Source organism: Netta rufina (assembly GCF_964035555.1).
Source record: "Netta rufina genome assembly, chromosome: 5".
Taxonomy (NCBI): Eukaryota; Metazoa; Chordata; class Aves; order Anseriformes; family Anatidae; genus Netta; species Netta rufina.
This window is the reverse complement of record NC_140128.1, coordinates 34,016,471-34,038,298: the sequence shown is the minus strand read 5'-3', so window position 1 is coordinate 34,038,298 and position 21,828 is coordinate 34,016,471. Positions and strand designations below refer to the sequence as shown.

The window sequence follows — 21,828 nt, the reverse complement described above, 5'->3', positions numbered from 1 at the left end:
GCTTAGTCCCCCCCACTGTGGACAAGGATGCTCAGTTTCACTCAAAGAGCTGCTGCCAGCCCAGTGATGGTGAGTGCTCCACGCACCTTCCCCAGGCCCAAGAAAACAAAGCATACACAGTCCCACAGGGGCAAAAGTTTTACGGCACAGGCCAGAACACCACAAGGATGCCTCATCCTTCTTCCTCTGACATCTGCACTTCAGGATTTTAGTTCCCATCATGCAAAACCCAGATCAGCCAGGCTTTAATGCGCCTTGGTGGGTGACCTCCAAATCCATCCAGCCACCGTGGGGAAGGAGATGCTCTGCCCTGCAACAAAAAACAACATGCATGAAGCACGGGAACAGTTCCTCCCAACATTTTCTTCATTTATAGGAAAGTTGCCCAAGCAATGACTTCCTGAAGAGCTAGAGAGCAGGAAGTGCTGTTGGAAAACTGCAAGGCCAGCACGCATAGTCACCCAGGGTCATGACTGTACCTTCACCCAGGGGAAACCGCTGCCCTGACTCCTCCAGCACTGCCTCCAGGGGCAGTGCGGGAGGGTCAAGGGGAGATTCAGACACTTCAATCCTCATCTCTTCCTTGGTGATGGTGAACTTCAGTTTGTTCCCCAAGTAGGAGACACCAGTGACTTTCAACTTGTGGATGTCATCAGGACACGAGGGGTTGAAAAGAAGGCTGGTCTTTGTGATCCTGGAAAGGCAGGAGGAAGTCAGTCAAAACAGCACCCCCTCATGTATCCTAGTGGCCCCTCCTCTTACTCCATGCATTTTCAGGCAGAAAGACTCCTAGGTGCATCCCAAGGCTCTCTAAGCAAATCCCAAACACAGCAACAAAGCATCTGGTGAAAAGCTACTGGGGCTGTGATTTCACAGCCCAGCACCCTCCGGTGTTTCTGTTCCTCTTCCAGTTGCCCAGCTTAGGATCCGTAGGTTGGATTTAAAATAAACAAACAAAAACACAGCAGGATTATACTTTTTCCCCTCTCAGTTTCCCGCTCCAGCTCAGGGGGTGACTTTATCAGCAGCTATGCTGGCAAAACTTCAGAAATGTCCTGCTCCGGGATGGGGAGGAGAACTGGGCACAGGAACAAGCAGTGGGCAGCGGAGTTGTATACAGATAATAAACTGCCAAAATAACTCAGAATAAATTCAAAGCCCCATATGTGCTCTTTCACAGAAAGATAAAAATCAGTCCAGCAGCTCAAACCCTTTCTCCAAAGCCTTATCCAAAGTCAAGCAGAGCCCATTTTTGTGTTTGGCTTTGGACAAAAAAAAAAAAAAAAAAAAAAAGATAACAGTCACTAAATAAATCTCTTGCTGAAATCTTGACTTGTGATAACTCTTGACTCTACTTGACTCTACTGAGAGGACTTGAGAGAGGCCCAAGAGCAGAAACAGCACACTTCTCCCAAGCTGTTATACCAGACACACATGCCACCAGTCCTCAGCCTGAAATTAAATGGGGCTCACAGCCTGGGCCTGTGCTGCCCCGCTCACAGCGCTGCCTCCACGGAGGTACTCAGCAGCAGAGCAATGTGCCAGCCAGCCACGGCTTATAACAAGCAAGGCAGGAGTGTGGTCTCAAGGACTACATCAATGTCATCGTGACATTTTTGGAAATTTGGCTCGAGCCCCAAAGTCTGTGGGTTGAGCCTATTGGAAGAGAGGCCCAAATCTGACACACACACTGCATCAGAAGACCTTGAAGCTTCGCAAAAGCTGAGATTAAGGTTTTCAGAGAGGAATATAGTAGCTCACACCCAGCTCCACCAAGAGTCTGGTGGATTTCTCAGCAGATTCTGGCCACACACACACAGAGTAAAAACACAGTGCTAGAAGGCCTTGCTGGCAATCAAAAGACTTGCCAGTGTGATCCATCCTCAATTAAACTCTAAGAATACACTCCAGGGACTGCTGCTTCAGGGTTGAAACCACCAAGCTGCTTCAGATGTGAGAGGCAGGCTTGAAATTATATGAAGAGCTTGGGGTGTTTTCTAAGGTATCTTAATGCTGTGGCAATTCCAGCTGACCACTTTTCCTCCACAAAGTTGCAGTCCTATGTGTGGATGGCAGATTACTTCAGAGGGGATGCAGAAGGACTTACACCTGTGTGTGTGGCATCTCTCACTGGCAAGGCTGCTGTTAGCCAGGCCATCTATGACCCTTTGCACTAGTATCCTTTTCCACACAGTTTCTGGGACTCAGCAGGAGACTTCCCCTCTGTTACATATGCTATTTTTAGTCTTTTGGCATGAAAAGAGCAAATAAATTTCCCAGTCCCTTGCCATTTCAGCAGCGTCACCATCTCTCACCATGGTGATATCCACCGTGGCCTGTGCAAAAAAAAAAAAATATATAATCTAGCAAACCAAACAAAAAAGGTGCAAAAGAAATGGAAAGAAGAACTTCTGCCTGCTTGAGACTCCCTTTCTACTCAGCAGAAAAACAGGGAAGGAAGAAAACAGCTTTGCAAAATGGCAGTTTTGCTCAAGATTACTTTTATCTCCTTCTTCCAGCAAAAGGAGGTTAAGTCTTGACTCCTTTTGAAGCCAATGGCTTTAAACACTGACATAGCTGGAGAAGAAATGGATCAAAGCTCATCATTTCTGAGAACTCTGCTTTGTTCTCCAGCGGTGACCAACTGTCCCCAGTGACCACAGTTCATCAAGGATCGTTAACCACTACCTGCCACGAGCCATTGGCAGATGTTCTGGAATTTGCTAGATGCTTCAAGTTCTTTTCTTTTTCACAAGCAACAAGTTGCTCCAGCTAAATGCTAACATTTCAAGTCACTTGTTGGTTAGAAATTAGACAAGACATAACGTAGGTCTCACCTGAACCCTGTGTAACCAAAGAGGACAGCTTGCAAGAATCCACCCATCCCTGTCAAGAAGTTCACAGCTCCAGATCCATCTGAATTCTCCACCCAGATCTACTCCAGTATGAGGGGGAGGAGGGGAAAAAAAAGTCAGTGGTTTCACTGGGACCCTTCATACAGTTATGTGTGCTTGAATATGCTTACCATCACAGCCACATATTAGGGGTATTGCAACAGTCCTATGCTGTTGTCCATCCCAGCATGAAGTAGGCCTTTAAAATACTGCCACCTCCATTCCCTTTCCCACCCCTTAAAGGAAGAAGGAAGCCTGGGATGAGCAGGATACTGACCCCTGGCTTTGTATTGCTTGGTAGGAAGCAAACACCTCCTTGCTGTTCTTTGGAAACATGCAGAGAGGAGACTGAACGTGCAGCCACCCAGCTCAATATGATAATCATCTGGTGACTGCAAGCACACACAGCATAGATGGGATCTACTTGGGAACACACAAGATAGAAGCAAGAGACATTTGTCACATGGAAGCAGCGACAACACTCCACACAGCTGACCTTGAAGGGCTCCGTGATGTTGCTGAAACACTTGTTCAGTTGGCTCTGTGCTCTCTGCATCTCCTTCAGCTCCAGCCAGCCCACCGCAAACATGCTCTGCAGGAGGGAGAACTGTACTTTTGCTGGCTGCTGTCTCCCTCAGGGGTGACTATGCTGCAAAGCCTTCAGAGTTACACCACAACTAGCAGTCTTCAGTGTAGATCCCTTTTGAACATATTTCTAGCTCCAAGATAACCGTCTGCGTTCTCTTATCACTTAAAGTAGGTTTATGCCCATTGATATAGGCTGGCATTGACTAACTCAGACAGAAATTACCACCTTGTGGATGAAAGCCACCTCAGACTTTGCCCCTCTCCTTACCCAGGTCATAGCTGGCCCATTCACCTCGGTGACAGGTTCATACATCTCCAGATCATTCCTCCGGACCTCAGGGCTCATGGAGTGCATCAGAGGGAATCCAAGCAAGACAACATCAGCTTGTTTCACAGGTTCACCTGGGAAAAGGAGCCAAGAATCAGTCAGACCACATATGCCAGCCAGGAATAACTGATGGTCTATTTACTAAAGGGAATGAATCTGGCATACAGAATCATAAACTTAAAACAACAAAAACCACATCGCGTTGGAAATGTTGTGGAACTGCAAGGAGGACAAGTCATCGCTGCCTTGCTAAAGGCAAGTAAAATGTACAAGGGGGCATTAAATTGAATGTTCACTTCCACACAAACTTTCACTGCCAGAGGTTGCTGGAATGGCAATACATCGCACTTGACCTTGGAAGGATAGACCTAACTGCCAACATACAAGTTCATAGCCACCATGTCATCTGCAGCCCAGTAGCCCATGCTCTCAAGGCCTCTTTCTACCCTCTGCATACCTAAAATTCTTACTTGTATGACCACAATAATGAAAAACAATCCACCAAGAAGCAGAAAAAAAAACATCTACAGATCAGGATCCCCACACTGGCAACCCAAATGCTGCACTGAGAGAGCAAAAGCTAGAAGGTTTTGCTTCAGCCAACCATTCAGGCACTGTCCCTGCCTCTCGTGTGCTTCAAAAGAAAGAGCACCTGCCAATTCAAAGGTCTGCTTGCTGCCCCTCCGCTCACCTGGGCTGTAACCATCGTACTCAGGATGATATTTCTTCTCCATATCAAAGGGCACTTTGATTTTGTTGGCACATTCCACCCACTCCTCTGGCACAGGGATCAAGAGGTCTTGAGCAATGTCAGCTGCAAAACGTAAGCTGAAAAGGAGCGAGGAAAAATTTTTTATATCAGGCACAAGTGCCTGTGACCCCTTGGAGAGGGAAAGAGAAGGGAGGGAGAAATACAAAAAACTAATTGAGCCATAACTCACCGCCAAAGAAGCAAGTGCTTAGAAAGAATATGGGTTAAAGTCTAAGCTCGGGGTAACAGCTTTCATTGCTGGAGCTGGGACTCCTTGTCTACCTACATATATTTCCAGCTGGCTAATTGTCTAAACATCCCACACAATGCAGGGAGATGAAATGAAAAACTTGTGAAATGCCTCTGCCTAATGCAGATACCTGAAGGGTCAGGTGAACTGCCAGGGGAACATCTACCTCCTTCCACCGACTGCAAACAAAGGCAAAGGAGACCAGCTCAGACAGAGGTATGCAAAGAGAGGAGAGGAGTGCAGCATGTGGGAGACTTGCTGTCTCCTACCCCTGCCAAACAGCTAGGCAGAAGAGAAGAAAATTGGCCCAGTGCCTTAACCAAAGCATGCGTGTTACCTCCGCTGGGCCAAGGCATTGGTGTAAGCAGAGTTATCAACCTGGTAGTGATATTCATCTGGGGGCATGACACCTGGAGGGAGAGAAAGGGGACACTTCACACTGCAGTACACCCAAGGTTTGCCATGGCTCTGTGCCCCTCCTCAGGGAGCTGGCACAAGAAAGGGAACCCCTCCATTGCACTGATGCCTGCTCACATGACTAGTGTGGTGGAAAAATTATTAATCCTTAAGATTTGAGAGGTCTAAGAAGTTTATCCTAATGAAAGGAACACTCCTTTCAACCAAAAGTTAGTAGCCCTGATCGTTTCTATCTCCCACTACTGAGCTAATACTGGATGTGCTCCTCCTATAGGCCCTAAGGAGTCTATCCCTCCCAGAAATGGGAACTTGGTTTCATTAACAGATGATTGTCCAACATCTATTCTTCCCAAGAATGTATTTCTGCCTTTTTAACTTTACAATGATTTTCCTTATGTCCTTGAAACAGCATATAAGTGCGGCCTCTGCAACGACTGGGCAGAGAGCATGGAGGAAGAGATGTGCCTGAGCATTCTCACTACGATAATCATTAATAACTACTGAAAACACCTGTCTTGAATTGTACCTGCATTATTGCATGCTTGGAGTCCTGACATTTCCTGACAGTAGGTGTTGCCTCCCTGTTTCTGGAAGTGATCTCAGTGCAATGCTCAGTAGAGGGGAATGTAAGTGGTGTTTGCGTTTGCTGTAAAGAAGAAACACCCTCTCTTACAGCTTTATCAGTTAGCCTTGATGATCCTTGTGGCTTCGTTCCAACTTGGAATATTCTGTGATTTAGCTGAGAAAGCGCAGACTCTCAAGGTAGCAGACATCCTGAGGGCATTTCCCTTACTTCAGAGCTGAGACTCGTAGGCAAGGTGACCTTCAAGTCCTTAACTGGACATATTTCGCTAGTTACAAGCTCAACTCCTTCTCTTGCTGATGTCCACTTTCCAAAGGAAAAGTGAAAACAGGCATTTCAAGTGCCTCCTTCTGGGACAACTTTGGGGACACTGGGGTTTAATACAAAGGATCTATTGATCACAAGCTAACCTGCAGCAACTCCGGGGGCTTTTCTAGCTCTGATCACCCCAACTGCATTGAGATCCTTTCACTCTAACCCAGCCATCTCCTCCAGACCTTCTGCCAACAAACAGCTCTGCATCTCTTTTAGATCTTCCTCAAGTCACTGGTGATGTGTGCTCATTCAACATAAAATGCTTCAGCAGGATTGCTGCCTGTGGAGACACCCTTTGTCCTGGCAGACATCTCAGTGGTTGTACTTAGTTGGCACCAACAACACCAGGAGACCTTCAAGGAATCAACTCCTGCAGGCTACTGTCAGATTTAAACTCAGGTCTCATAAAAAAAAAAAAAAAAAAAAAAAAAAGGTCTGCCTGGGTTGCCAAGTCATAGAATGGCTCGGGTTGGAAGGGTTTGCATTCTTTTTTTTTTTTTTTTTTGTCACCCTGCAGCCCTCTCTTGTTCAGGCTGAAGATCCCCAACTCTCTCAGCCTCTCTCCATAGGAGAGGTGCTCCAGCCCTCCGAGCATCTTCGTGGCCAGAGCAGAGGGGAACAATCCCCTCCCTGCATTGTAGAAGGCCTCCAGGAGCATTTGTTTCATGATCTCCCCAGGCACAGAGGCAAGGCTCACTGGTCTGTAGCTCCCCAGGCCCTCCTTTCTACCCTTTTAAAAATGAGAGTGATGTTTCCCTTCTTCCAGTCACCAGGGGTTTCACCTGTCAGGGCTTTTCAAGTATGATGGAGAAAGGCTTGGCAACTCCATCAGCCAATTCCTTCATGACCCTGGGATGCATGGCATCAGGCCCCATAGACTTGTACCTGTTCAGTTCCATGAGATGGTCTCCAACCTGTGTTCTTCACTTACAGTAGGAGGGACTTTGCTCCCCCAGCCTCTGCCTAGGTGTTCAGCAACTCAAGAGATGTGGGCAGCCTGATTGGCAGTGAAAATGAAGGCAAAGAAGTTGAGTCCCTCAGCCTTCTCCATGTCTGTCGTTACCAGTTCTCCCTTCTCATTTATCAGAAGGGGGGCACTCTCCTTGGCCTCTCTTTTCTGGCCAGCATACCTATAGAACCCCTTCTTGTTATTTTTTACATCTCTCGCCAATCTCAGTTCCATTTGTGCCTCGGCTTTCCACATCCCATCCCCACACATCCGCACAGCATCCCTGTACTCTCCTCAGGTCACATATCCCTGCTGCCACTGCCTTATTTCCCTCTCACGCCCCAGTTTGACCAGCAGGCCCTTGCTCAGCCATGCTGGTTTCCTGCCTTCCCTGCTTGATTTCTTACACGTGGGGGTAGAGAGCTATTGCACTCAAAGGAAAACATCCTGAAAGAGCTGCCAGCTCCGATCAGCTCCTCTATTCCTAAGAGCAGTGTTCCAGGGATCCCATCTACTAGGTCTTTAAATAGCTGTAATTTCCCTTTTCTAAAGTTCAGGGTCCTGACTTTGCTCTCTGCCGGGTCCATATTCCCTCAAGATCACAAACTCAAGCAGGGTGTGGTTCCTGCAGCCCAGACTGCCTCCAATCTTCACCTCCGTAATGAGTTCATCTGCACTGGCGAGCACCGGGTCCAGTAATGCCTCTTCTCTGGTTGGCTTCTCTAACACCTGGACTGGGAAGTTATCCTCAATGCACTCCAGGAGTCTCCTGGATTGCTTACAGCCTGCTGTGCAGCTTTCCCAGCAGATATCTGGGTAGCTGAAATCCCCCCCCACCATGAACACCTGCAAGCACAATGCTGCTTGTAGCTGAAGGCCACGTCCACGGACTCCCCTTGATCAGGCAGCCTGTAGTAAACCCCAGCCACGAGGTGTCCTTTATTGGTCCAGTCCTTAACTTTTATCCACAAGCTCTCAACCTGTCTGTGGCTGTTTCTCAGAGGCAGCTTTTCACTGTTGAGACATTTCTTATAGAATCATAGAATATCCGAGTCGGAAGGGACCCACCAGGATCATCGAGCCCAACTCATGTGTCTGAGAGCATTTTCCAAATGCTTCTTGACCTCTGGCAGGTTCGGTGCTATGAGCCACACCCCTGGGGAGCCTGTCCCAGTGCCTCACCACCCTCTCTTGGTGAAAAACCTTTTCCTGAAATCCAACCTGAATACTTAACATAAGCAGGGAAGGAGGTGTAGGAATGCTGCCCTCCATCTCTTCTGAAGCCCTTTTTGTAACCCTCTCTTCCAGTGTTCCTGTTACGTGATCCATCCCACCACATTTCCATGACAGCAATTAAGTCATGGTTTTCTAATTGCCCTGTGGTTTCCAACTCCTCCCACTTGTTTACCATGCTGAATGCACTGGTGTAGAGGCACTTCAGCTGGGCCATCTGCCATATCACCTTTTTAGAGGAGTCCTTCCCCAGTTCCTTTGGGACAATTCACAAGCATTTCCCTGCTGTCTCCTAAAGCGACAGTGTTCCCAGGTTCACTTCCATCATGCAGAGGTACATCCCTGTCACCTGCTGAACCTCTCTCCCTCCTCTCTAAAGCCCTAGTATCCTATTTTCCAAAGTGTCGCCAGTCACACCATCAGACCTCAAACAGCACCCAGGCTTGTCGCATCAATTTATACTGCCATGGAAGGGGACGTTGAGGGGTGTCCTGTGAGCAGCAAGGGGCTGAGAGAAAAACCAATTGGTCTTGTGGCACTGAAAGATCTGGGCATCTTGCCACATGGATATAGACGTGGATAACAGGGCAGGAGGCTACAGAACCCACACGTTCCCACCCGGGTCTGGCTGGAGGAGTTCTGAGCCTCTCTTTGCAAAGCCCTTCCCCACGAACAGGCCTGGCACTTGCAGAAGTACCTCTGATGTGGTAGCATTGCTCCTCCTCGCTCCACACCATCCTGCTGCACCAGTACTGAGCCACGGCCCCCACCAGCTTCCATCCTCCATCCTCCCTGAACAGCTTCTGGTCCTGGAAGGAGCCAAAGCCAGAGAAAAACAGGGATGAGGGAAAAACAGGGAAGCATGAGGCAAATTCAGACAGGCCTGGATTCAGCAGAAGGAAAGGAGCTATAAGAAAATACACAGAGCAGGGGAAAAAGGCAGAAAACTGGCCTGAATTGAGTCAATAGGATGCCGAGCCACCCATGGAGGATCAAGAATGGGAGGAGGAGATGAAGAAAGGATCCCAGGATGCTACTGGCAGTTCCGACAGGAGCAGATAACTGCAGAGTGTCTCTGAGAAGGGACAGTGACAGTCATCAGATGCCCTACAGGCCTTACCACCAGGCCCTCTGTGTGGCACACGCTCGCTTTACCTGCGTGGTGTAATAATACTGCTCAAAGGCCATCAAAACATCCCCAGTGATGTGAATTTCTTGGGCTCCATAGATGTCCTCAGGACAGACCTCCTGGCCAGTGGCTGCACTCTCCCACGGGAATTTAGCACCCTGCTGGGAGAAGACACCCATGGAGCAGCTAAACACAACCTCTTCTGACACTCTTCCCTGTTTACAGCCTGCAGGCAAAGCCCAACTCACAGCCTCTGGCTAAAGATAGAGCCATAGAGGAGGAAGAAAGTCCAACTGTGCTGCTGGGTGATGCTGGCTGGGCTGCACTGTCCCCAGCCCAACAGCCCTGTCCCCACCTTGTAGCCTTGCTCCTCTGCGTTGCGTAAGGCTCCTTCCAGCATGCGAATTCGGTACTCCAGAATGGCTCGGGCAGCCTCAGGGTAAAACAGCAGGATGTTTGGGAACACCCAGGTGTCCTGAAAACATCGAGCAAAGCAAGGCGGTGAAATTGGCTGGCTGGGCACCCAACTGCTCCCACCAGTTCAAGTCCACTCGCAGTCCTGCATGCTCTGACCATGACTTTGCTGCTGCTTAAAGGTGCTGTCACATTGGCTCACTAAAAGGGATAAACCCTCAAAGGTCTGTTTCTGCCCTCAAAAGTGCATCTAGGCACCCAAACCTCCTATCCTCTGCTAGCCACCCCCATGGTATCTTGCTAGGATTATCTCGGCGGGACCATCCGCATGCAAAAGAGGGGAGGTAGGACTCCTCCAAAAAGCCAAGGGCTCTGGTGTGAGTCAAAAATAACTAAAAAGCCTTTGCCCATTTGAAAGACCAGGCTGGGTGCAGCACAGAGGACTCAGCACCATCTAGCCATGTTTCTCGCTCACGTTATGCTTTAAATATTCAACTGCAGAGCTGCGTGCTCATTCGGTGCAGCTGTCTCCAAGGGCAGCTCTGAGCCTCTGGTCAGGGCAAAGCTGCCCGGATGGACTGGATTGCTGAGTACACACCAAACCCATGCCAAAAAGCTGAAAACATAGAAAACGCTTGCTTTTTCAATAGTTACCTCAAGCACAATAGGGTTTGTTGATGCCACCAAAGCTGGGAGGATTTCAGGCTGTTTTCAACTTGTTTCCTCTATGTTAGTGGCCTTGCTTTAAACTAGACACTGAAGTTCCCTTTGCTTTGGCCTCCCCTGGGTGAGCGACCTATCTTAGCATGGGGAAGAGAGCTGCCCTGCCATGGGATCCCTCTTGGCCTCTCACCCCCACTGCCTATACACCAACACCAGCCTTCTAGCTTGGCTTTAGGCAATTAACTTTTGAGTTAGAGGAAATAACTAACATGAGAAATACCTAGGATGGAGCTGCGTCTCACTAGCTGTTAGCTAAGGAGAAGCAGGATGCTCTTCTACAAGAGGCTGGTGCCAAGACACCCCTACCATCAGGGAGGAGGTGAGCAACCTCACACAGAGTTTTCTCTATCCCAGTTGCTGCTCAAAGCCCCGAGGTGAACCGACAGCACAGCTTTAACCCACCTGGTCCCAGAAGACGTGCCCCCAGTAGTCCTCACCCTGGGTGCCATTGGACAAGCCGCCAGGGCTGATGCCGTGGAATAGGAAACCCGGGTTGTCCCGGGGAGGGATGGCGCTCAGCAGGTAATACAGACACCCGTAGAGGGCCTGTCTTAGAGGCAGAGGGCCATCCAGGTCGATGCAGCACCCTTGCCACAGCACATCCCAGGCATGGATGTGGGAGGAATGCAGGGAGCCAGAGGCAATGAGGGCCAGCCCCTCGCTGTAGTTCCTCTTCACCTCCTCTTCGCTTTCAGCCACAGCTGTCAGGAACTCCCAGGATCGCTCCTGCTCCTCCCCGCACAAAGTCAGGTCTTGTGGCACAGGAGTCCAGAGCATGTGAACAGTAGGCTGGGGTCCCCCCTCTACCTCAGGAACCAGCGTCGTCCCATAGACGTAGCTGCAGAGGATGGCAAAAAGAAAGGGAAAAGTAAGAGCAGAGCAGAAGTGCAAATCAACCCATGCAGGGTGAACCATCAGCTGAATTTTTCCCCTGTTCCCACCTAGGAAAGAAGCTCCCTTGTCCCCATACTTCAGCTCAGCGGCAGTCTCAATTCCAAACTGTAGAAGACTGAGATCCATCACAACTCTCACTGGGTCCCCAGCCCCACAAAACCTCTAAAAATGGCTATCTCCTCCAAGCTCACAATTTTCCCCAAACTCATTTCTTTGTAATCACATATAGTCCCTGTGGCCTCTGATGCTCTTGTGTGTCAGCATAGATAATAATTTTGGCATTGCAGCTAATAAAAGTGTTTCTATATATTTTATATGTAATAAATACATATATGCATGTGTGTATATTTGCATATGTATGTATGTATATATATACACTTCTTGTTCCTGTCAGGAAGAAGTAAATTTGCACAAACCTCAACAATACTTATAATCTCAGTCTAACTCTAGCCTTATTTTTTTCAGTTTCCTATCTGGGAACAAGGCAACGTGCTACAATCTGTGAAGGATTTGTTCCAGGCCCGGCTCCTGCCTGTGATGCAAACTCACCGTGCTCCCTGGAAGTCTGGTCCTTGGTGCAGGTCCAAGTCCTGGCTCTTTGGCACAAAAGGAGTCTGGAGCTGCACCGTGATGGGTTGGCCGGTGTGAGCTGACCGCCGGATGGTGATGCTGAAGGCCATCAGGTGAACAAGGGAATGGTGAGCGTAGATTTGATGGGTGGCTGTATAATCGGTTGACTGAAGCAAGTGGCTGAAGGTTCCTGCAAGTGCAAGAGTCAGCCTTTTTAGCCACCAGGTCCTGATGTTCTGCCCCAGACTACCATTTCTACCTTATTTACTGGTCCCTATTGGCAAAGGAACAGTCTTCCCCAGATCCAGGCCAGAACATAAATTTTGACTGGAGAACACTGTTAACACACTAAATCTGACCAAGCTGGTGAGGAATGGATTTATAATTTTTTTTTTTTTTAAACAAGGTTTCACCATTAAACAGTCTTTACTGAGCCTGGCTCCAGCAGGGGTTGAGATATAATCTGAAAATCACCTGCTTTTATTCTCCACTTATTCCAAAGCAACTTCATAAGAGTAATGTGGGAAAGGAAAGTCTTCTGCATGTCTTCCATGCATGAATGAAAGTGCCCATTTCATTCAATATGTACCACTACTAAGAGAAGATTTGCTTCTGAAAATAAATGAATTTAGTACTCTGTAAAGCTACATCCTGAAATCTGCAAAATGAGCACTCACAGAGAGATCAGCAAAAAACCCTCCTCACCTTTCTTCCAACTAGACATTCCAGTGCATGACATCAAGGTCAGAGCTGGCTGTTGTCCAAAGGCAAGAGCAAACAATGCCATATCAATTTCTGGCTCCTTTAAAAACACACTGTAGGGTTCACTTTACAACCATTAGCTAGCTGCCTCCAAAATAAATGTCTGCACCTGAACCAAACAGTCAGACATCTATGACAGTCAATGTAATCCGGGGTATGATTCATTTCATCTCTTTATAAACATTTGAATTGATAGATCAAATCTCCTTTGCCAACAAAACTACCTATCTGTCCTGCACAGAAGCTCCAGTACTACTGACTGCACCTAGAGCAATGAATTCCACTGCTGGGGTGGAGCTGACATCCTTCACAGACCTAATTGGTACACACTGAGTCAACCCCATGGGTGAGTGGAGAGCAGGGAGAAGAAAGATGTGAGCTCCTGGAAGAGGCAAGGAGGCAGAGGGTGGCCAGCAGTCGGAGAGGAAGAGCAAAGGGCGCACATGCTGCAGGTAGGAAAGTTGCAGGACAGGGACACCTTCTCTGTGCTTTGCTCTTTACCCGTCCGGGCGTTCAGGGTGAAGGTCTCAGCCAGGCTGTCCGCACCAGGCACAGTCATTCTCACATTGAGGGGGCTGGGGACGTCAGCACGGTGCGTGTCGCCCACCGCGCCGTTGTACACCCCGTTGACATGGAGGATGTCCCGGTACACACGAGTGCCGAGGTACGCGTTGGTCACCGTAGCAAGAAGGCGCTGGTCTGAGGGCAAACAAGTGGTGGTGAACACAGCAGGGTCCTCCTTGCCGTCAGTCATTTTTACCAGCCCAAGCTGCAGAACAAAAATAAAAAAAGTAAAAGTCAGAGGAAAGGGCTGGATGGAGCAATCACAACACAAAGTTAGTGTAAGGCCAAGCATGGTTGGGGGGAGATGGCAGCTGAAAATGGTGGCTGCAAATCGCCCCTCTTTGCACAACCTTCCTGCTCATCTACTTCCAACCTCGCTATATTCTTAGGGTCTCTGTTTCCTTTATTTTCCCCTCTGGTCACCACCAGCACCTCCAAGCCACAGTTTTCCTCCATCCCAGTGCCTCAAGTGGGTCAGCTCCACCTAGGCTCATTTCCTCCTGTGTAGCTTCCTTTTTGGCAGACGTCTCCCAGCCAGCTTCTCTAACTTACCCAAATCTTGCGTGCTCATTGCTTTTATCACTTCTCCATTTTTTCCCCTTTCACTTCTCTCTCCATGCTAGTATCTCACCACTTCCTCCCAATACATCGCATCACACAACAATCTTCCTCTTCCTTCCTCTTCTTCTTCCTCCTCCCAACATTATTCTACAACATTACTGAATATTCTTTTATTCTTTATCCTCGTGGTACCTCCACACTTCCCTCTTGCATCTCTAGTTTCACTTCAGTTACTGGCTTGCTGAGGAAGGAACATCGTATTTCTTTTTTTATATTTTTTTTTTTTTTTTATATATGCACATATAAAGAGAACATTGCAGAAATGAGTTGCACCTGGTGCCTCTCAGCATTAGGCACTGCATTAATATAAAAAATGGTAGAAGTAGAGCACAGACAGGCCCTCCGAGCACAGGGAGGACACCAGCTCTGGGCAGTACCCAAAAGCTGTCCCCACGGGCTGCCCGGCCGTGCTTGGGGACAGCTCAGTTGGCTCACGTCAGGCGGTGCCCACGATCAAATTACAAGGAAAAGCACTCCTCCTGCCTGCAGGGAGGGAGTTAAAAAAAAAAAAAAAAAAAAAAAAGAGGTGTGGGAATTTCGGAGATTTGACCTTGCCTTTCATGTCAGGCTGTGCTTGGACTCTGACCATGCAGGCTGCTGCGGTGGGGCCCTGCTGGAGGGGAGACGACGGAAGTTGCCCAACTGAGATGGGAGGAAGGAAATAACTCCCCCGCCCTTCCCCTTCCTTAAAAATTATCTGGTTGACACGTAGGTACTTGCCTAGATAAGCTCACCGTCCGGCACACCAGGGACTGGGGCTGCCTCAAGCACCAGGAAAGAGGGACTGAGACAAAAAAAAAGTTTGCCAGCTGAAAGCTGTCCAAGGAATTCAGCAATGAGCACAGCCCTGGCAGACGGCCACCATCGCTCTCCATTGAGAAAGCAGCACAAAGACCTCTGCAGAAGGAATTGTGGCTGACAACTGCCCTTTGTCCCCAGCTGCATTGTGACCCTTTTACTTGCCTGCTTTTGGAGACCCAGACTTCAGCTTTGTAACTTTCCAGCTTCCGTCCTTTGAACCGCTGCTGGCGCTGCAGCGTGTTTTTCTGGTGCAGAGCAGTCCCCACCCTGATATGCTGTGCCACGAAGGCACTTCTAGCATGAATCCCCATTCCTCCCAGACCTTCTGTCATTTTTAAAGCCCTGTCACACACAGAACACAAGGGTTTACTGAGCTGTCCTCAAAGATGCCCAGCTTACCTTCTGCTACAAGGTCAAACATGCTTTCTTCCGCATGTTGAGCTCGACCTGCCAGGCTGCATCATCTTGACACCACCCAAACACAGAAACACCTGTAAAACCACGTCTCGTGTAGCACCCAAACCCCAATTCCAGCTTGCTGATGCAGATAAGCCATGGCCTCAATGCACCTGAGGCCCTACTTTGGAGGAGCAGCTGTCTGTCTCCAGCAGAGACTGCTTTGAGATAGCCAGAAGCCACGGTGCTGCACAGACATCCTCTATGCCCAAGACCACAACTACACATTTCCCTGCAGATTTTTCCAGAGCAATGTTCTTACCATCTCATGTCACAGTCCGGCTTTATACACGAGCAGAAAAACAGATCTTGCAATTGCCAACTGCCAAATTCATCCCGTATGTCCTGCAGCAAAGGGAGATGACTGCTCCTCTGCAGACACACTCGTGCTCTCCATCAAACGTGGCAGCCACAGGAAGGCACAGAAGCATCGCGTTGCTGACCTAGGCTTAGGAAGTGGGGGCATTAAGGGGAGGGAAGAAAGAAAAAAATAGGAAGCTACCGTAGACCTAAGTGCACATTTCTCTCTGGATTCCAGATGTGCCTCCAGTTCATTTGTCAGTGCCCACTGGAAGATGGAGGTCCCAGATCCACCTCTTACTTCATTCGGTGTCTTCTCTCTGAGTCTGATCCTGCTCCCTTTCCCTCACCTTGTCTCCAAGGTCAGCCCAGGCATAGGGCAACCTCAGCTTTTGTTACCCTTAATGCTCCTGAGAGCAAGAGCATGATCAAGGCTCCCTGCTCAACCAAACTGAGCACCACCTGTGTCCCTGATGCAGGGGAGCACTGCATTAGCAGCTTGCCTGGCACCTGAAACACAGTCCTGCCATGCTACAGCTGCTGGAAAGCTTCAAACTGAGTATGGGAGAACAAAAAAATAATCCACCCTACACCAAATGTGAGCAATATAGGTAAATGTGTAGGGCAGCATCAATGCCAAAATGCTTTAAGGTCAAATCCTAGCCTCTACACAGCTACCCTCTGTAGCCTGCATGATCCTTGGAAGGACAAACCTCCTTTAGCCAAAAGATCTAAGGTCCATTCCTCAGGGATCAGTGGACACGTGGAAAGCAGCATGGCCAGATGCTGTGACTCATGTAGCAACCTACTGCCTCTGGCTCAGTGCTCAGAGAGGATTATCTTATTGAACAATCCAGCATTTATGGGATAAATACTACACATCTGTTCTACTCTCTGCAAATCCACAGAAAAGCCAATGTCTGACTCAAGCAAAGCTGTTATCAGTGTGAAGGAAGCAAATCCTTCGTCCAGAAGCTCTCCTAGGCAAGCGAAGACGTTGCTTCTCTTTGCTCGCCATGGCTCGGGGAAGATGAATGCTCCTCACCACACCTTCCTGAGCAAGCCACTGTGAGTCACTTCAGGTTTATGCCTCAAGTCTCCCACAACCAGCACCAAAGAGAAGTGATAGTGACTGAGCCAGGAGGAACACAACCAGAAACCACGCTGAAAGTATCATGTAAGCTTGTAAAGAAAATAAATGAAATGTTCCTTGTCCCACCTCTGGGTCCAATCATGTTAAACAGGGCTGAGGGGTTTTCCACAGGCACACTTGGTAACATGTCCTGAAGCAGCTTCCAGGGAGGAAGGGGAAAGGAGAGGTAGAATATCAAGGATGTAAGAGTTAAGAACATGGGCTGCTCTACAGCTTCTTAGGAGACAGAGTCAAACTGTGGCCACTCCTGCTGTCCTCCATGTTCATCCCAGCAATGCTCCTCAACACGAGTATTTGTCTCGCATGAGAAGATTGATCTACAGGAGCAAAAGAGGTTTCTCACCAAGGTTTTCAGAAAGGTACAGGAATGCTCCCCCCTCCTTTGCACCCTAAAAAGCTGAGCGGGAGAGGACTGATGGAAGCAGGTGTTGCAATGTCTCCTAATACAATTAGGAGGAGGGAAGTGAGTAAGCATGAGATATAAACAGGGATTTCCTGGAGGTCAGAGGACTAAGAGTCTCTTTCCTTATCTCAACATGAAAAGTGTTTTTGTGAAATTGCTCAAAAGAAGAGATCTTTGCTGTTGGAGGTTCCACCACCTCCCCAGCTTTGTGACTGCCACATAGGGAGATTTTCCAGCTCACTGTCAGCGAGTTGGAAAAAAGTTCTCATAGGAGTCAAAGAGGAATCCTTCAGAAAGCCAGTTGCATGCAGCAGATATAAGGTAAGAGGATTCTCTTACTGCATTTAAATTTCTTCAGTCATCTTTCATCAACAAAAGAGTGCTTGGCCTGTCCTGGTCCATGCAGCTCACTGGGCCACTTGTAAGGTAAAAAGCTGTGCCTTCCTGAGACAGCTGGTGCTCTGGGAGAAAGTCTCTGACCTTCTCAATATAATAATAAAAACCCAGTTTTACCCCAAAGAGGAGCCTGCTGCACACCACAAAACCCCAGCAGCCGCCAGGAGAGCATTCCCAATTCCGTACAAATCTCACTAATCTTTCTGTGTAGCTGTTTTTAAGGGAGAGAAGAACAAAGCTGGGTTATTCAACGAAGCTGGCACGTGTTGAAGCAAAGGGGCCTGACTTGTCCCTCTGACAAGTGCCTGCACATCGCAGGAATGCGACCCAGGCTCGAGGCTTTCAGCCACTTCTGCTATCGGGTTGAGGCAAGTAGGAAGTTGCTTCTGCAAACATCAGCCCAATCTGACCAAACACCACCAACAAATCCGTCAGCGTCTCCAACAGTCCGTGGCTTGCAGAACAGATCATAATATCACGTACAGTGCCTGTAAGTGCTTGGTTGGGAGCCTGTGCATTCGCTGAGCCACAAAGGGAAGACGGAGGAGCCGAGCAGCCATTGCTGGTTCAGGCCAAGCAAGGGTTGGCCATCACATCTGTAATACCTTAAAGAATGCATATGCTTTTTATGGGTCTTACAGATTTAACAAAGTTCAGAATAAAAGGTTTGCTCTCCAGCAGGACTTTGCAGAGATGCCTTCCCTTGATGGCAGGGACTGCTGTTTGTGGGGTGCAGGCAGAAGGCCAAACACTCCCCGGGGGAGGAAAAACACAGCGAGCACTCGAGGAGAGCCTCGAGGCTCGCAGGTTTTCCGCTGCCACGCTCTCAGGAGAGCGGGCCGGGTGCCGAGGGGTGGCAGCAGGGGGGTGGCAGTGACGGGCCGGGCAGCTGCAGTCTGGGCTGCAGCGAGGAGGGCAGCGCTCAGCCTGCCACCATGTGGGGCTTCCAGAGGGGCTCCCGGCTGCTGGTCACCATGCTGCGGGCACCACGGGTCCCCCGGGCGGGGGTCACCTCCAAACCACCCGAACACCCAATTTCTGCTGGGGTGAGTAGCTTTTGGGGGGGTAAAAAAAAAATAAACCCGGTGGGAGGGGGGGGAGGTAGCTGGGACGGCCTGGGTATTGGCATACAGACCCAAATTTTTGCTGGGAATTAAAGTGAGGTGGGGGGAGAGGGAGGAAGAAAGGTGCACACACCTCCTATCCCCTACCCCCCCGGCTCTTGCTTTCCTTTTATTTTGTCCATTCAGTACCCCGCCTGCCTTTTAAGTCCCCTACAGCCCAGATTGCCCTCCATGGGGCTGCTTGAAGGCCCCAGGCACCCCAACAGTGCAGGGATAGCCCCAACCCCATTCCCACTCCCACCCCCGCCCCCCCCAATTTTTACTGCCATTTCCAGAGGGGCACTCACCCCCAAAGCAGGTGTCCTCCTGTGCAGGGAAGGTTTGCTGCCCCCGCAGAGCTGAGCTGTGCAGGTCCCTCCACCATTCCTTCCTTTGGCAGTGGGGACGATTGCCCACCAAAACAGCAGCTGCTCCAGCTGCAGAGACCCTCCTGGGCTGGGTGAAAGGAGCTCAAAAAAAAAAGGAGCTTTACGCCAAAAATCCTGGGTGGGTTTCGCTGCCAGCTTTTGCTTGTGGAGTTTACCCCCAAGCTGCATTTCCAAGGTCTGCAAGGAAGCGTTTCACAGGCCTGAAGACTCTTCTTCAAGCCAAGTAAGAAATAAAAATGACAGCACAACGGGTTAAGTGCCGTGCTTGTGTGCCAAAAATGGCAGAGGCTGCTGCGCGTTGCTCTTCCCACCTCAAAGTCATTTGAAAGTCAGGCACAGCTGCTTCTGCAAACTCTGTGGGCCCAAGCCCGAGTCTCGCAGCCGCCTGAAGGACACAGCCACACTTCCCAGCAGGTATCGTGACCGAGAAATACAGAGCAATAGAAACAGACCTAGAGAGCAGACGGCTTGGTCCGCTGTTGGTAGAAACTGCTGTGCTTACCCAAATCTCCTTCCTACAGCCCCAAAAAAGTTTTCACCTGACAGCCTGGAAAGGGCAGGGCGCGCAGATGAGCGCACTCTGTTGCATTAGACACCGCAGCATGCAATTGCCCTGGGGACCCCACGGGTATTGCAGCTGCTGTGCAGCCACCCCGCTGATTCTTCTGGTCCTTCTCCCACCCGCAGGAGCAGGCCATTGCGCTGGCTGCCATGTTCACATGCTTCCTGGCACCAACAGCTTGGGTCTTGGCACACGTGGAGCACTACAAGAGCAGAGGAGATTAAGAAGTGGCCAGAACCACCTACACCCCCGGGAGCAGAAGTGTGAGCGAAGATAAGATCACAGAACAAATCTTCACCCAGGAAAGAACCCCGAGTTTGTTCATTAAAATCCATGTTTGCATTAAACACCGGGGTCTGTGGGCTTTGCTTGGTCCGCGTGCTTGTTAGTAAGGGAACAAACCAGCAATCCTGTGCTGTCCTGGAGGCAGTATTCCTTTATAGGTTTGCAGCAGGCCCCAGGGCTGCATGGTTTCCCTCTTGAGTTTTTACCTAGTAGAGTTGCAGTGCAGCAAAAAGCAGATGCCGAGGAACTACTCGGCATGAGCACAGAAGAGAAAAATTAAGTTAAACTCCTGACAAGAAAATGCTCAAGGCTTTAAACATCACTTTAAATACCACTTTAAAAGTGGTCTGCTGGCTGCTACGCATCTGACTTCTTTTGATCCTGTGTGAAGGCACACACACCCCCCAGCCCACCACCCAAACACACACCAAGCTTCCTAAGCCCAAGGAAAGCTGACAGCCAGCACTTGCTCCCACTCAGAAAGATCTGGAGAGCAAACCGTATTTCCAGACATCCTGAAAAAACTTCTGAAACTGTCACAATTCAGTCAGACTACAGATCTTTACACTCACTTCAGAAGCTGCTCAAACGTTTCTGTACAAACACTCCCCACAGCACAAGAGGGTTGTCAAAATACTCGGGGAAAATACTCGAGTACTGCCTCAACAGCACTGCCTCAGCCTTCTGACATGCTTCAGAAGTGATGGCAGCCCTATGAGCCTGCTGCACTGTTGGCACTGTCTTTACTCCCAACATGCAGTGACATGAGGCTGCTAAGGAAGTTCTATTTTCGAGTCCTCTTCCTGTCTTTAGCTATGAGGTAAATGGAAGATTTTCCTGACCAGAATGCTCATTCCCCCAGCATTCTCTCCAGAAGTCAGTAAAAGCAAGATCAGGAATGAGCTTTGGAAGGTGCAACAAGGCAGGAGCTAGGGAAGTCAAACTGCATGAGCTAGGAGGAGAGAACATCACAATGCAATTCAACAGCTCAGCTAAGGGCAGAGCAAAACATTAAAGCTGATGGAATGGGCAGGGAAGACGTGGGTATTCAGAACTGAACCAAGAAATTTTGGCAAAAACTAATAAGAGGCAGAAGGGTTGAGGGTGAGCAGGTGTAAGGTATGACAGTTTTACTTTTGCTGTTTTATAAAAGCTTAATTCTTCTTTGTCCAAGACACCTTTGCACTCACATAGCAGCATAGCATCAGCCATGTGCTTGCTTTTTTCTGTTGCTGGTCTTAAACCCTGAAAGTCAAGGCAGCAAACAAAAAAAGCATACAAAGAATAAGAATTTCTATACTAGTTTGAGCGATACAGCATATTTAATAAGCAGAGAATCAAAATGCTAACCGAAGCTCTTGAAGAACAGTAGTCCATCAAGCTAGCACTGTGAAGCAAAAACCATCCATGGATGCTTTGGCAGCAGTACTTGAAAAAAAAAATCCAGTTACACCCTCAGGAATTTATCAAAGTTGTACGACTGTGCTCAGTTTAAAGCCACTGTTATAAGTTTTAGTGTATTTGCTATTACTACTGTTTAATTATGCGTGTTGTGCATCCAAATGGATACTTGGACATAGCCCCCAGTTCAGACCTGCATTTGTTTCAAAATCTTGACGTGTACAATTATTTTCCATCCTTATGAAGACATCGGCAGTTGTAGAGTGAAACCATTACATTACGGAAAGCTTTTAAAGTCATTAAGAGGCAAAAGCAAAGAAACAAACCCAGAAAACCACAACCTCATCTCAGGCCTTATTCAACCTTTTCAGTCACTTATGCCTATTTGTAAAAAGATATCAGGAGTAGTTTCCCACAAAAGAGCAGAACTTGACAATAAAGAACACATTTAAATAGTACTACGTACTATGCAAATTACACACTCATCCAGCTGGTGATTAGCAGACTGATTTAATCTGTGTTGAAGAAAGGGCTTTTGTAACATGAAACCTAGAAGGAAGCACATTCGTAAACAGAGCAGAGATCCAAATGTGA

The 21,828-nt window shown here is 48.7% G+C and overlaps 1 protein-coding gene and 1 long non-coding RNA gene across 2 annotated transcripts; one reads left to right on the top strand and one right to left on the bottom strand.

The window, feature by feature from the left end:
- Positions 1-125: 125 nt before the first annotated feature.
- PGGHG (protein-glucosylgalactosylhydroxylysine glucosidase) lies at positions 126-19,574 on the bottom strand. Its single transcript, XM_084287593.1, has 14 exons — positions 18,906-19,574; positions 13,302-13,569; positions 12,018-12,228; positions 10,977-11,412; positions 9,793-9,912; positions 9,464-9,595; positions 9,006-9,117; positions 5,149-5,221; positions 4,502-4,638; positions 3,751-3,884; positions 3,391-3,486; positions 2,838-2,935; positions 480-694; positions 126-310 (listed from the first exon to the last, which is right to left on the bottom strand). The coding sequence occupies exons 1-14, from the start codon at positions 19,152-19,154 to the stop codon at positions 246-248; spliced, it is 2,346 nt and encodes a 781-aa protein (XP_084143719.1). The 5' UTR covers positions 19,155-19,574; the 3' UTR covers positions 126-245.
- On the top strand, positions 18,343-19,895 carry LOC311209957. The gene is made up of 2 exons (XR_014618472.1): positions 18,343-18,540; positions 19,674-19,895. It is a non-coding gene; the product is annotated as an uncharacterized lncRNA (long non-coding RNA).
- The last annotated feature ends 1,933 nt before the right edge of the window (positions 19,896-21,828 follow it).